Raw genomic sequence first — 16,672 nt, 5'->3', positions numbered from 1 at the left:
ATGAGCCAAACCTCTGTAAGCTCTCATAAACAATGACCTCAACTAGGAATTTACAAGCTCTCTTAGTAGAGTTCTTATTGGCCCGAAACTTTCCTGCATCATGAGACTTAAAAATGACCTTTTTGTAAAGGAAGGTAGGTCTGCAGTGAGTTCTCCACTTATGTTATTAATTATCCTGGTGTTCTTTGTGTATTTCTGCCGTTTACAAATGAGGCCCCCCCATGTTAAGTTGACACACTTTTGCCCAACTTCTGTATTGGCCTCACTCATCTCCTTGTTTGGTAGCGAATAGAGGAATTACATCAAGATGACTCATTCTTAACCCAAAGTAAATACGTGCCGCCTGTAAATTTAACCCTCAAAGTTAATCCATTATAATTACAAATGCATGGTTAAATGCCCAAAAAGCTGGTACTGTTAAATAACACACACATGCCAGCTCTTATTATATAAAGTGTGTCATTGAGACTAAACAGCTATTTGCATCATTGCTTGAACTACAGCCAAAGTGTATCCATCCACAGAGATAAACTCATAACTCTCTAAGAATTAGATGAGAGTGAAGATACATTGCTAGTGCAGCCAAGAAGAAGAAACAAATGGAGGATTTTATGGTCATAAGGTCACGTTTGTTGTGTTTAAGGTGTCAGGGTTACTCAAACATCAGGTCATCATGCTGTCACATTACATATATCTGCACGTGTATAAACTCTTGACTGATAACTCATTATATGACTGTAAACATGGGATTCCTGTGTGTATAAACATCTGGTATAAACATCACCACATCAAGTCTGTTTTTACATGAGATCAGGGTTACAAGCCACGAGTTTGGTCAGTGCATCTTCCTTTGAGATGTTTTACTGTGCACATTTGCAATAGTAAGGGCAGGTTTTCATTTAATGAAAGCAGCATTTCACTAAACCAATAAACACCAGTTAAAGGACGTATTCAAATGTGACAGAAGGTGCAACAAGGTACAGGTGTAATAGAAGAAAAAATGTTTAAAAAAATGGAGTTACAGCCATTTTGGTGTGGTTAATAGCATCATGATTTAAATTTTGCAAACAAAAAATCTCAGCACTTGGTGGAGTAATCACTGAGGAATTTGTCATGATCAACATCATCACCAACTGTGGGGAATGAGTGGGAATCAAGTTAAAAGACAAACAGTTTGAGAGAGGGAGAGAGAAAGAGAGAGGGAGATCTACTCGAGCCAGAGCTAAGTGGCTCTTTAAAACTACTATTTCCTCTCTGGACAGTTGCTCCACTATACAGACATTCTTGAGCAGACTGAGGGAGTTGTGTCCATATTAGGAACATGTTACCTGATATCTGGCACAAATCGAGCCAGAGGGGAAAAAAATGCCACCAGTCTTGGCTGTGCAGGGTGTGGCTTTTCACATTAACACCAATCTTGCCCCTGAAATTTATTACTGAAAATAAATGTACTCCAAAAAAAAAAAAAAAAAAAAGTTTACTGTTCTTCAACATCTTTGATTCCAATCATAACATTGGCCTCAATCAAATAAGGAATCAAGCAAACTATACTAACAGAGGTTTTTGGACTTTTTCTCCATAACATCACATTTATTGGACTAAAGCTTGGGTGCATTTCGTTCATTCGATTCCTGTGGGGAAAATGAACTCTTTAGCACTTGGACATGTTATCTTCACTCACAAATGATCAGAAAGGTAAGGAGTGACTAACCTGCTAGAAAATGAGACCCACCTGCTGCGGTGATGTGTGGATCCCAATATGCTTTACTCAGATACAATCAGGAGACTTAGAGCTTTCAAACAATGTATAATTTATCAAGATTGTGTGAAGACTGAGTGCAGCCCAGACCAAAACACACCTAAAGCAACACTACCGAGGCCAAAGTGTCCCACAGGTGGGACGGCGTGTTTTGCGACCCCTTCAAAGTTGGACCAAAGAGTGACTTTCTCCTCTCGTATCGTTTCTTTTGAATAACTTTTAGAAGAATGAAAAAACAAAACAAAACAAAAATTCCAGGTTAGGAATTACTATGCTTCTTATTTTTGGGATTAACCCTGTTGTTGACCAAGGCCACCCAGCCCCAGTTTGAAGTTGAGTTTATTCCACTGAAATATTTGAAGAGTTTTAATAGCTTGTAGACTTGCGCTACCTGCCATATTCCACAGCTATGAAGATTATAAACCTGTGCTTAGCATAATATGAAAACCCCTTCTCAGATTTATGAAACTCAAATAAAATCATTTCTGGCACTAATCTTGTTTCACATTTCTTGTGGATGATCTCTGAAGCTCGACAGCTGCATTCTTCATTCACAACCCAGACATCAACAAAAAAGGAAGCAAGGTAAATGAGGACGCCATTACAGCGAGGGCTTTAATCAAAAGCACAGGCTTCTATTTATTGACCGTTGCACGCACATGAACAGGTGAGAGTATATTTACATAGATGTAAACAGTCAGTACCTGCAACACAGAGAGAAGGAGAGAACATCATGTCTCCCTCTTTCTCCTGCACACACACGCACACACACACACACACACACACACAAGTACACATCCATATACACTTGCAGGCATTAACACACACATACATTCACACACAGAGAGAATTCGCAGTATAAAGATAGAGTGGACCGTCTGAAAACACAGCACAGCAGGCCTCTTTGGTCAGCTACTTTAGACAAGATTTCCAATGGTCAAAGCCTATCACGAGTCACCACTCAGAGAACAGAGAGAAAAACATACTGGCAGAGCAGTAGGCAAATACCAAAACCTATAGGATTTTGCAGATTTCACATTTTTTAATGTGTTGGTTGAAGAACAGTGGCACACAATTCTGGTTGTATATATTTTTCTTTTTTCTTTTATTCTGAAGAGTCCACCATCAGTAGAGGATGAATGATTCATGCTCTGTAGAAGACATGGCAACAGCATTTAAACAGCAAGGTGTTGCAAACATACACACTAAGTACCTGTTAAGTATTAAGATGGAACAACAGTATGAAAGGTCTGCCACTGCAATGTGGAAATTATTCTTCACAAAGGAACATCAATGAACAAACTTAATGCCTACTAAATATTACTTCACCATTCATTAAATCGACATGACATTGCTCATTTTTCCACAACCTTCCAAAACATAAGGTAAATAACAAAAAAGCAGCTGTTAGATAAAACAAACATCATAGCAATAAAACAGAAAAACATTCTCAAAGGAGGAGTGCAAATCATTCAGTATTTTTTTTTTTTTTTTTACTTCATTGTTTCCCTTCTACAAAATAAAATTCAATAATAACACAAATGAAAAGTATAAAATGGTGGAAAGAATAAATCATTTCCTGGATAATGTGGTGTCAAGAGGCATGCCTGATTAAAAAAAAAAGTCAACACTTTCGATAAGAAGTTCCTGCACAGCAGAAGATAACTGTGGAAGGAAAAGCGATATCTAAAAGCCTGCTCTTCCTTCCACCTCTGTATCATCCCCAACGTACGAACACACACACAAACATAGGCCTAACTATCCATCCTCATCCATTTCTCTTCCTTTCATCATCCTTTTCTCTCACTCTTTTCTTTAACTCCATCCTCTTACATCCAGTTTGCAAACAGCGATGTTTTTTTCCCTCCGGCTTACCAGGAGGGTAAACCACAAAACTGTTGTGTACGTCACCGAGTGTTTCCTGGATTCTGTCCACATCAACACAGCGTTGCCAGGGTGACGTCCTATCAACGCTTCCTGTTAAACCCCCATTAACAGCTGCTAAACTCCGCACCAGAAGGAGATCACAAAACCTTCCATTCTTTTTCCCACCGAAACAGCCTACATACACAGTGTGCGACCTAGTGTAATAACACTTTAAGTTAAATGTAACACATCCATCCATCAGTACTCTTTCCATAGTATGTACTTTTATGAAAATCCTGTTTAACCATCAAACCATCAATCCTAAAGAACAGCAGAGAAAAACATCCAGCAGTTAAACAACAATTGTTGTTCTATTCCGGCAATCCTCCTAACGATGAACTGCCACAGTGTCAACATAAATATCATAAAGAATTCACTGCACCCAGCTTCTTAAACGTGAAGATTTGTTATTTTTTTAGTCTTACGTGATTGTAAAATGAATACCTTCAGGTGTTCAACTGTTGATCAGAAAAAACAAGACGTTTAAAGACGTTTTCAGCTTGAACTTTGAGAAACTGTGATAAGCAATATTCATTATCGTTGGACATTTATAGGCCCAACGATTGATCAGTTTATCAAAAAACAGCTGGCAGATTAATCGATAATGAAAATAATCACTGGTTGCAGCCCTATTCAATTCAGATACAGAGATAATCAATTCTCCAATTTGCCAAACTTATACTCACAAAAATACATGTGTGCTTACCAATAACATGGTACAGGGTTCCTTTAGGGTCAAATTCATGTATCTATCTGTGTTTTTCAGGTTCATTTAATGAGAAAATTCAAAATCTCCACAACAACAATGCAACGATTGTAATAGAAAAGGTGTGTGCAAAGCTAGATGAGTATGAAAAATGTGATTCAGCTTAAAGTATTTAAGCTCTGTTGCAAAAAAGAATATAAAAACACTTTAAGGTCATCTGCATTCAGTTTTCACAAAATATCAAAATGCAGGACAGAAATGGCACTAAGCTTTCTTCATTTGGATCTCGTTTTCAGAACAACAGCCCTTCGTTCTGCCGTGAGCGACATCAGCTTCTAAAATAAGGTGTACAGTCCCTCTCTATGTCACAGTCAAAGGTCATTGGGAGAGATCCACAACTTTCACTGCCAGGTTACACCGCATTGGTGGCATTACATTGTCACACACTATTTACAGGCGAATAGCACAAACTCACAGCCCAAACACCCACTGAGTATATTGCTACCTTATGGACAGCGGTGTCTGTTTTGTTTTTGGGGTTTTTTCTTTTTCTTTTTTACAAAGGAAATTACAACTGCATGACTGCCCATCCTCAACCAGCTCTGCTTCCCAGAGCACACTCAGCATGGGTCGCCAGGCTTAAAACTACAGTTCCCAGGCACTTGATTGTAACCAAATGTACAGTAAAGTTGTCCACTGGGTCAGCATGTCTCTGGTGCACAGAGAGAAGGCAGCAACATTCAACGTCAGACCCAAAACACAAAAGCCCTCAACCTCCCAGACAAAGAAAACAACAAGCATCCTCAGCATGCATATCAAAGTTATAGTACTCTTGTGATATACTCTACATCAACAAATAAGCTAGTGGCTGGTACTTGCATTTACACACTAACGCATGCTGCTAGACCTCTGTGCAATGCTACAGTAAGGTGGCACACAAATTTAAGCCAAACTAAGAGAAACTGATTTTCAAATGAATGCTAAAAAAAACCCTGCAAATAAATAAGACTATATTACAGTTTTGGCAGATGCCAGAAAGGTGTGGAAACGAGCAGAATGAGAATGAGGTAGAGACAGTGATTTGCCTGTAGAGGAATGTAACTGTGAGGAAATGTGTGGAAAAAAAAGCAAGAAGAACGAGGAAAGGTGCGAGAGCAAAAGAGAATTCAGTGGAAGGATGAAAGAAGGGGAGACAGGTACTGGTCTTTTGCTCGATGGCTCGGGACAGTGTGAGTCGGACGGTTGTCTGGGTCTGCACCGAAAGACTATCTTCACATCCGCAGGCGGTGGTGGGGGTCTGTGAAGGGCGGCTCTGAGTCATCCATGGGCAGCACCAGGCGTGTGCCCCTCATCACTAGCTCATTATCTCCATACGTTAACTCTCTGTCCAAGTCATCGGAGGTGGCGCCAGCATAAGCCGGACCGCCGCTGGTGTGGGCACCTGAGGCATCTGTACTGACTGTGATGTCGCCATAGGTCAGGTTGATATCGCCGTCTGTCAGGATGAGGTCGGAGTCGTCATCCTTCAATTGGCACTCATTCTGGTGGGGAGAGGAATCATGTCAGATACCCCAATAAAAGATTTTAATTCTAGCTTGTAATCTTTTCCTCATCTGCCTTGTAAAACAAAACCTTTCAAGCTGAACCACTGTGATTCATCAGAGTAACTTTTTTTTTCCATCTGTTGATACAGGAGAAAAACTTCACAATACAGTTTGGTCCGAAATAGCTCCTATATGAACCAGTGTCTGACCTCATAGGCCTGAGGGCTGGTGAGGAAGCGGGCGAGAGGGCCGCAGCAGGGAGGCAGCGTGGCAGTGAGAGGGGGGCCGCTGTGAGTCAGGATGGGCTTCAGGTAGCTGGAGAAGGGGGCTTGAGTCAAGGACAGTTTACAGAGAAAACATGCACTGAGAAGGTGGTTAGACACAGAAACAAACACACACACTATGGCCCTGTGTAGTGCGACGAATGACAGCTGAGTAGATTAAAAAGTCAATTTTAAACTAAATGGACAAATATGAACTAATTTAATTTCCAAGTCATTTATGTAAAAATACACTAAACATATTGACCTTAATATTACACAGCCAATACGAGAGATAGTTTGTCTTCCAGTCTATACATGGCACTCCCTCTGCTGTCTGACACTGTGAACTACAGAAGTCTCCACTTCTCTGGCCTGGCTCATCTAGTAGCCTTCAATTGTAAAAAATACAAATGCATCAACTTCCTGTAAAGATGTCATCTCAAAGTGCCGACAGGAAATTATGCGTTAATGGTTGTGAGACTTTTTATAGTTGTTTCTATATTGATTTAATACAACATTTTGTAGTTTTTGAGCTGTATGCACAGTTTTTAATACTCACCCAGGTTTAGCATTTATTCTTCTTTTTGTGACAATATTTTGTGACTGAATGATGATTTCTGCTCTTTAACTTATATTTTCTTGTGTATTTAATTCAGTTTCAGAAGTGTGGCATTCTTTAGAGGCTGGCTATCTATGTGTCTAGCTCTCATAAACGTGCAACAAATTACAACAACTTAACCCTTTTGAGGAAAGAAAAAAAAGAAAATATGCAGTTTTTGTCTTGATTTTTATGACTGATAAAAACCAAAGACATTTGTCACCAAAGGATACTTGTGGTCGAAGTTGTACCAAATTCTGAAAAGCCAGGCACTCTCTTGTTTAGTGCTTCTTCTCTCTGATCCATCAGTGATACTCATCTAGAAAATAAGGCAGATCATGTTTTTAGCTATATCTTTGGTCATCATATTCAGTCACAGTGTGTAGTAATCAGTCTTTCACAAGGGACGCACTCACAGAGTTATCTTGATCAGAGTCCACTCCCACTCTGTAAAAAAGAAAAAACGAAACACGTGTAAATTGGTTTCAGCAACTGTCGGAGCAGAGTCGTGCTGAGAAGAGTGATGACCCTGTTTAGCGAGTTTCTGAGCAGCACGGTTCCTTGAAAATGTGAGTGTTCTGCATATAAAAAGCCCCCAGCATTAACCAGAGGAGGGCCAAAGGTTGTAGTGAATAATTCTTGGAGTTTTAACCTGATAGGAGATTAGTGAAACAGGAGCCATGAAGTGTGAACAATCAGAGACAAGCATTAAAAAGAGCTGATTTTCCTCCCTTATCTGAACTGTCCTCATGTGACCCTCCAGTGTTAAAACCAAGCACTGCAGATTCAGTTTGACCCAGGGATGGTTGTGACCGGGTGGAGGAGAGGCGTACCGTATGCGCTGGCAGGACAGCATCTGGGTGGTGCCGCCTCCACAAATCCAAACAGTGAAGAAGACCACAAGCAGAGTGGTAGAAAACATCATCTGACGGGCGTATGTGGCCGTGTCCCTGATAGACAGGGCGAAGGTCATCGCACCTCGCAGTCCTAAGGAGCACAGCATGAAGAATGTTATCGACAAACAAGCATGCAAGTTTCAGCATGAGACCAATCGGTTGATCTCTGTGTACAAGTTGGCTGTCTTTTCATGTACTCAAAGTAGGTTGTCAGAAACTGCATTATAAACGTCTTCTTGAATCTGTGTACCACCAACCTGCAAACATCATCATGTGCTGAAAGTTGGATCTGATCTTGTTGCGTCGTCCCAGATTAAGAAGGAATGAGAGAGGGTAGATGTTAGCAGCTCTTCCCAGGAACACCGCCAGCTTGGTGGGAAAGAGGTTAAGGAGAGGACAACAAAACAAAACAGAGAACTAGTCAACCCTCCTCACTCTGTGCCAAGCTTATTTACTGCCCCTTTAAATCAATTACCATTTGCATCTTGGTGTTAAGTTGTAACCGTGGGAACTGAAAATGATTGAAAATGGTGGTAGCTCCATATTCCTATGCTGATACTAAAATGCCGTGACCAGGCTGAGGGTCATCAAGCTTTGTGTGCACAAGACAGTTTCATGTGCAAAAGATACGAAAGCTCCAACGATGAACATTGGATTAAAGATGTGGTTCTGGAACGTGAACAGGGTCAGACCCATGTAGGAGAAAATGAAGTTCTCTGCCAGGAAATTCAGCAGTTCAAACAGCTGCAACACATGAAAAAACATCAATTGATTTAGATGATAGCAGCCTCGGTGGATGTACTGCTTGACAAGAAAAAGAAGATGGATAAGAGAAAATAAGAGTTAACAGGGAACACAGTTTAACAAATGCAACCGCTAAATACACTTGGATTGAATGGCTTTGACTACAAACGTTAAAAATCAACTATACCTTTAATGCAACTTATTTTATTCAATATATTTGAAAAGAAAATCATGTTTTTATTTTTAGATTCTCTTTTCTCTTTTTCTCAAACATTTTTTCATTAATCAAACCTGGTTTTCCATTTATCTATCATTCCAACAGTGAAGATGGATGACAGGAACAACAACTACTCTATGTACTCTGCTTTGCCAACAAACCAATTACTATTATACCATATTATAGCTTGTAAACTGAAACACAGCTTTATTAGTTATGTGACATTTCCATTGTGCTTTAACTGTCATTTTCAAAACTTTTTACTACTTTCAATATAAAAGGCAGAAAGACAACTCAATACTTTAAGCACAGTGACAAAGAACATAATCAGCCGTTTGCTTTAGTCCAGGTCTGACCTGTTTGGTCCTGTCCTGGGACTCAGGGGACAGGTTGTTGAAGGTGTAGTGGGCCTGAGTGATCCCACAGAACAGCACTGCGACCACGCCTGCAACACATCAGGAAGGACAGGAATCCAGAAAGAGAAAAGTTAGAGGATCAGTAAACACTGATTACTAACAACATGACGCATTAACAATATTGCTTGTTGACATGCAGGAGGGACCACATGTCTCCCAGTTTAAACGCAGTCACTATATCCAAATTACAATCAAAATAGGACGACAACAACTTAAATTACAGCATATCATCATCATGGCAGTTTCAGTGTGTGTGTGTGTGTGTGTGTGTTTGTGTGTGTGTGTGTGTGTGTGTGTGTGTGTGTGTATTACCTGTGAAGCCACAGGCCTCAGCCAACAGGAACGTGCTCCATGACATGAGGAAGAACAGAGCCGTCTCCAACAGCTGGAAATCCCTCAGCTTGGTGAACTTAGTCACGTACAGACAGTCAAGGAGCTTAACAAGATACTCACACACTTTTTAAACTTAACACGTGCGTACACATTCAGTCATAACAACTTAGAAAACATATATTCTTAAAATAGGATCATTTTTTTAATTAGATAATTTCATTTGTTTCATTTCACAAGTAACGGCTTCTGGAGCATGCTGTCACATGTTTCAAGCTGATTCTAAAAATATATTCTACTACTTTCTATCTACAAATTTCTTATTTTCATTTTTTGTTGTACAAACAACAAGATCACACCACTCGGTATGAATTTAATTTGTGATCAACTCAACTGCGACCTTGCTTTTTAAACTGCTACATGCTGCAGTGGATGGACAGATCTTATTAATACACCCTTTAGAATTAGTTTTTTTGTTACGTAAACAAATAATAAAACAACAGAAAAGATATGAGAGCAGTGACGACTCCGGTGGCCACTCCCAGAGCAAAAGAGCCACTGAAGACTCCGAGAAAAATCCCAAAAGATTTCAGCAACGCCATGACCTCAAAGGTGTGAGTGTTGTCTCCTTCTGGCTGGTATGCTACTATAGACCTGAGATGAGACAAAGTACAACCATTTATTGGAAAGTTTTTATACAAAGTGCACAGAGTGTAAATCGTGTCATACATTAAGACTAATGAATTAACTTGTTTTACAGGTTATTAAGCTGAAGTTGAAGCCTGCATACAGAAAACCTAGTAGTATATATTCTATAGTCTATCACTACACTATCTCTCTTTGTATACGACATAATATTTTTGAAAACAATTCAGGTGCTCCTGTGTTGATAAAATGGCTTTCACAGAAGAAAACTCTCACTCACGTAAACTGGGAGATTTAAGATAAAGAGAGAAGTAGAGTAATGTAGAGGTCAGAGGGTTGGAACAAAAGAGTGTCAGACTGTATTTGAATAGTTCAGTGTTATAACAAAGTGGCTTGCCTAAAAGTCTACTGAAGTGACATTGCTGTGTGAAAGTACAGATATGCAATGTGTGCTTTATACTCTATATACGCAGTTCAGTTTCACATTGACACGTGTTCCAATAAAACCTGAGCAGGGGTGGAATAGTAGATAATTAAAAACTACTAAATGTTATGGTGTAGTTTTGGTTTACTTTACTGCTGCTTTCATAATTAAAAGAGGCACCTTGTTTTCAGCAAACAGTGGACAGCATTATATGCTGTTAACTACACATTTTTCATGGTAGAAGGCGGCAAAAACCATGTTCTGCCAGTACAGGAAGAAAAAAGAGACTACACAGCTTTTTCCTTCCTCTAAGAGAATTTAGTCCAAATAAAGAATCTGCTTTGAAAATCATGTGGACTGAAAAATTCCAGTAACCAGTAAAACAACAAACTCTTTGACACAGTATCTGTGTCACAGCAACCAGGCACAGTACAGTGTCATGAAAGAAGGTGGGAATCATCACTTTATACATCAGCTTTGTGTCACCTGGTGGTTATGTATCAACACTGAGCTATCCCAGTAAAGTCATACTCACAGGAAAAGGACACATGCTTCTCATCAAACTTGGGTCAAATAGCTTTAGAAAATATTTTAGTTTCTTGGTTTTAAACTGGAGCCTGGGATGAAAGGGAAGTTATCACAGCAGGGTAGCTGTCAGCATGAGAAAGCAATTATAAAAGTTTTAATATCTTATTAAGGCAGTTTGGTGATAAAATGTAATTAAAGTGGCAAACCTTATTTCCAAATAATACTTTCAAATACTACTTGAACCAAGTTTGAAAGCAGATTTATTCACCCTCTCCACTGTCAGCCCCCACACTCACAAAACAAATCACCAGGCATTTCTTCTATAAGGATTCCTGGCTTCGTGCCCTCTCCTTGACTTCTGTATATACAGTATCTCCAAATATAATAGGAATGTGCTCTTAGCTGACTACAACATCAAAAACGGTTAACCAAAAAAAGCAAAAATTCATGAATAAACCATGAAATGTTCTGCATCTCGGGTCGGATAAGCCAGAGTGTAAAAACAAATGGCCAGTGATTTGTCATGATGGTCCCAAGGCACCGCAAAGGCACACAATGTCATGCTCTACTTAGTGCACCCGTTCAATGGGCCGGTCAGAGTCTCTCCGTGGGGATCGGCCCCTCCACCGTGCCTGCTATTATAATTTACAATTCTGTGGAAATAATAACAGTTCCATGTAGAGCAGGAGAGAAACTAAGGGTTAGCTTAGAGACCGCCTTGTGTTTAGCATGACACTAATGAGAAACTGATATCAGGTTAGTTAAAAGGTCACTGGTCAATCGATCAAAAAAAAAAACATGCATGACTCGTACTTCCACCATTTCTCTCAGAAAACCAGTGGCTTAGCATCTCTGTGCACAGTCAAGACAGTTAGACAGTTAGTGGATAGTGCAGACTTCGTGTGTGGTGTCAAAAAGACAGACGACTTACGAGGACAGAACCACGGCCACGGCATCGTTGAGCACACTCTCTCCAAACAGCAGAGCGTACAGATCCACGTCGACCTGCAGCTCGTTGAAGATAGCCAGGACTGTGACTGTGACACAAAGAGAAACACACTAAATTATTCTCCATATTAGAACCGACACAAATCACCGAGTGAGACGGCCATGGGTGTCAAGAGGTTCAAGAGCTGTGTTTCAATTCTATACTCTTTTTTTTTAATGTCTGTTTCTGTTTTATTTCTTTTTTAAATTTTACAACACTTACAGCTCTGTTTCATGTATGAAAGGTGCTATAGAAATAACGTTTATTATTATATTAAATAAAGAGCACAAAGAGCATATTAATGATAAAAGTGTACTATTTTGGAAATTAGTATACAAGAAATGAACATACTTTACTGGGTTAGTACAATGCACCAGTTTTGTTTCCACAGTATCAGCTGTGGACAGTTTGACTCATCATATAATAAATTATATGAAACATTGACAAATCTTTAGTTTTATGATGATTTGTTTCTGTCTGTGTTCTGTTTGTGAGAATGTGGCTTTGAGCTAAAGTGGATCATGGTTATAATTAACATGTAAGCAGAAAAGACTTTTGAAAACTGAGGACCAGCAAACGTACCAGGGTCTGTGGCAGAGACAATGGCTCCAAAGAACAGACAGTCAGTGAAGAAGAAGTCTCCATCCAGCTGTCCCACCTGCTCCATTAGCATCACACAGCCGTACATCAGCAACCTGACGGAGGAACAGCAGGTGGTTTTGCACATCGTCATAAACAACATTGACTTTAATGGCATCATGGAAACTTTAACAACACAGGAATTGACATTTATAAATTCTGCTCTGCCATAAAATGTCTTATAAATAGAGATGCAAATGTGAAATCAGAAGGATGTTTGTTTTAGTGTTTTCTTTTTGGTTAATTAATATTCCTACCCGATAATGAAACAGGAAATAACTGTCCCCAGAAAGGCATAAGCCAGGATGGATCCCATGTTACGGAAAAAGTGTCTCTGAAAGACAAAACAATTTAACACATCAACAATCATCTACATACTGACTCAATTCTAAGTCATCCATCTTCACTGCATCAACTCTTTAGGTCTGTAAAGGTGAGAAGGAATAAGTGGATTTGTGCATTTCATTTTAGCAGAGGACATTGTCTCATCAGCTAGTGTTAAAAGTGTTCACTTTGTAATCAATGAGTAATTTTCTTTGAGGCAGTAGAATGCGTGGTTCAAACACTAAAGTATGACTGTACCCTTTTCAAGCTGTAGCCAGCATGGAAGATGATAGGTGGTAGAAGAATATTGAAGAACACTTCAGGGTCAAAGGTTACCTGAGTCACACATACACAAAAAAAAACATCATATCCTGTTATTATGTAATAACAACATATCACAGTTCTGAATCACTAGGATAAGGAATGAATCAAAAATACTTTCAAGACAAAGCATATTGAATGGACACTTCTGGGCTGCTGCATTATTGTATAACTTTAATTAATTAATTAATTAATCCTAAGTGACACATCTGGGACAGCATGAAGTAGCTTCCAGGACAATCAACAAAAAGTTGTTATAATAGTAAAATGACAGATGCTAAAAGGGGACAGCTTCTATACACAGTCAAAAACATTATGGTTAAAACCATTTTTAGATGTGAATCTAGAACAGTGCTGTATTAAAATGTGTCCGTACCAACCATGCTTCGACTTGAAAAGTGCTGCCGCTTATGCTAGCAGGATTATGCCCTCTTTTGAATCAAGCTTTGGATTGCATATCTTGATTGTGTAGAGTATAAATAGATAAGTTTGTTAATGTGGAAAATTCATGGAGCAATTCAAGACTCAAAACCAAATAATATATTTCGATAAGACCACAACTAACAATTATTTTCATTATCAATTAATCTGATAATGATTTTCTTGATTAAATGTTTAATTATGTAGCTTATAATTTCCTACAGCTGAATGTGATGTCTTCAAATTGCTTGTTTTGTCCAATCAGCTGTATAAAAATTGAAACTGTTCAATTACATATCACATGCTTAAAAAGAACTGAAATGCCGAACTGATTCTCAAACTAATTGCTGTTAAATTTTACGTTGATTATTTCAGCTCGATATTTTAAAGCTGCAACAAGAAGATATACAAGAACTTCCCAATATATTCATAAGATTCAATCAATACAGCTTCTTTTGATCAGTCTAAACTTCTGCCTGACAATAACATTACATACTGTACCTTTCGCAGCATCTCATTATCTTGCACGTCGTTCACCTCGTTGGCACTAATCTCTCCTTTCAGAGTGTACTCGTAGAATTTGCCACTGACATTGACCAGCAGAGTGGCAGGGCTGGCGTTAACGTGGCAGCTAAGCGTGACATTGCTAATGTCCCGAGGAACATGGATGCCATAGCGTAAGACCACACCAACAAGTAAGCCTGGGAAAAGTGAAAAGAAAAGAGGCAAAACAAAGAGAACACAGAGGGCAGAGTCAGTTAATGTCAGTTGTTTATGATTCCAACGCAAAGACCAAGATCTAAAACGAGACATCACGAGAGGAGTAAAGGTGGTCATGATTCTGCGGGTGCCTAAATTTGCAGAGGGTTATCAAATGTTTCACGACGGCTATTTTCTGGAAAAGATATGGTGAAAATATTTAATTCCTATTCTCACAAAGCCAAACTAAATGTCATATTCTCAGCTTTTGCTAATAGATTAATGCCTGGAAAACATCTCTGAGAAAGAAGGTATGTACCAGACAAATTAGGAATACCATGTGTTTAGATGGTGATTCTCAAAAACTCCACACAGGTGTTTCCAATGACCCTGGCTGATTAGACTTGTAGACAGGAGAAAGCTGAGTGGAGCAATGCTCTGTGATTACGTGATGTCACCAAACACGACATGCTTATTGAAGTAATAACATCAAAACTGACATCCTGACAGGTCTAACATAACTAACCAGGGAGAGAGATGTCAGTCACACACAGTCTGTACATGTCTACTCTTTCTGAGAAGAGCTCTATATTATTCATTTCAGGAATTTTGATTTATCAAGCGCAAAAAGTCAATACTGCTACTGGCAGCCTTGTTCCATTTAAGTATTTCAGTAACACAAATCGGTGAGTGAGCATTCAGAATACATGAACACGGGAACTAACTCATCCACACTGAATGCAGTTGTTATTATTAACTACAGCTGTGCTTCTGCTATGACACACCTAAATGTCTGCTGTGAAAAAGTCCCTCAGGCTACAGAAGTGAAACGACCTTTGAGTGTGGGTGAGGTGTGCTGAGGTTTAAGCAATTATTGAAACTAGTCGTTGTTGGAACAAAATATAACATGATTGTAATACAGCATGACCCTCTTTTCATCCATTCAGAGAATTATTTTAGACGATTGCTGAGGAGAATATTGGCAAATCTCCAAACCACCCAGTTAAAAATTGGAAGGAAAGACCAATGAAAGCTCAGTGAGCGGCAGTGGTGGAAGAAGTGCTGAGGCCTTTTACTTAAGTAAATGTCGAAATATCACCTAGTAAAAAAACTCAGTTACAAGTAAAAGTCCTGCATTCAAATTTTAAAGCAAAAGTGAAAAGAGTACTATTATGCAGAATGGCCCATTATAGAATAATGTATATCATATTATTGGATTATAATTAGTGATGCATTCATGTATACATCACTTCAGTGTAGCAGGTGGTAAATTAGAATTACTTTATACACTGTTTTGTAGCTTGTTAATTTCCCTCCCTCTTTACCAATGATAATACATCATAATGTATTTTTTAATTATATTTTGGATTATTAATCTACATGTGCAACAAAAGTTATCAAATAAAAGTAGAGGAGTAAACAATGTACTATTTCCCTCCGAAATGTATTGTAGTACAAGTAAAAAGTAGCAAAAAATGGAAATACTCCACCATTGGTGAGTGGAGTTTGTCATGCAAGGTGTTTAGATGTGATGGTGTCTGAGTGAAGGAGGAACCTGCTCAGAGCAAAGAGAAGTGAAATTTGGTATTGGCTTTTCCATGCTACAGCTGTTCTCTCCGGGGGCCCAGAATACTTAGCTGCTTAGATGTCATTTTCGAGACCAAGCAGGGTGCAGAGGAGGTGTTGATGTTGCCGTAACTAAGCTTGTTACCTTGCAGCATCTCCCTGGCACAGCCTAGTGTGTAAATACACTCCAATGCGTTCCAGCTTAGTAAAGCAGTCATTTCAAATCTAATCAATACAAAATGAGAGTAAATACACTGGTGACGTCTCCCTCTCTCTCTCACCATAAATCATCGCCAGCCCAGTTTCGTGCAGAAACCTGAACCGCCGGTGTTTGAACAACCAGATGGTCAGAATAGTGAGGGTGAGGAGCAGGATGAAGATGAGTAGGTCTGCGCTGTCCTGCCTGTGGCTCTCCTCAGCCTTTTTCTCTGTAACGATGTTCTCCATGGCACTGTCCTCCTCCCGAGACGAGGATGCTCGGCACACACAGATGCACACAGACAGGCTCACTAGCACGAGCAGCCACAGCGTCCTCGTCGCCCTCCAGGCACCGTTGACAGTCACTTTAAACACCATTTCGGCTGGTCGGTGGTCAAATGCTGTAATGTCGTCGTGGATGAAAGCAAACTTTGTGCAAATATTATTCACGTACTGGCAAGGGGTAGTAGACAGGAGAAAGACGACAGCAACAGAGATATCGATTCCGGCCCGGAAGTGAA

General features: G+C 39.4%; 1 protein-coding gene across 1 annotated transcript; it reads right to left on the bottom strand.

Annotated features, from left to right (window-relative positions):
* Positions 1–2,373: 2,373 nt before the first annotated feature.
* On the bottom strand, positions 2,374–16,654 carry slc9a6a (solute carrier family 9 member A6a). Its single transcript, XM_087178065.1, has 16 exons — positions 16,235–16,654; positions 14,190–14,389; positions 13,206–13,283; positions 12,881–12,957; positions 12,567–12,679; positions 11,928–12,033; positions 9,913–10,053; positions 9,382–9,488; positions 9,010–9,098; positions 8,323–8,436; positions 7,950–8,061; positions 7,630–7,783; positions 7,213–7,243; positions 7,030–7,115; positions 6,145–6,250; positions 2,374–5,932 (listed from the first exon to the last, which is right to left on the bottom strand). The coding sequence occupies exons 1-16, from the start codon at positions 16,527–16,529 to the stop codon at positions 5,663–5,665; spliced, it is 2,079 nt and encodes a 692-aa protein (XP_087034191.1). The 5' UTR covers positions 16,530–16,654; the 3' UTR covers positions 2,374–5,662.
* Positions 16,655–16,672: the final 18 nt, after the last annotated feature.

This window comes from Seriola lalandi, unplaced genomic scaffold (genome assembly GCF_002814215.2).
Source record: "Seriola lalandi dorsalis isolate HSWRI2012SDOR001 ecotype SW California unplaced genomic scaffold, Sedor1 jcf7180002054673, whole genome shotgun sequence".
Classification (NCBI taxonomy): Eukaryota; Metazoa; Chordata; class Actinopteri; order Carangiformes; family Carangidae; genus Seriola; species Seriola lalandi.
This window is presented reverse-complemented; position numbering and strand designations above follow the sequence as displayed.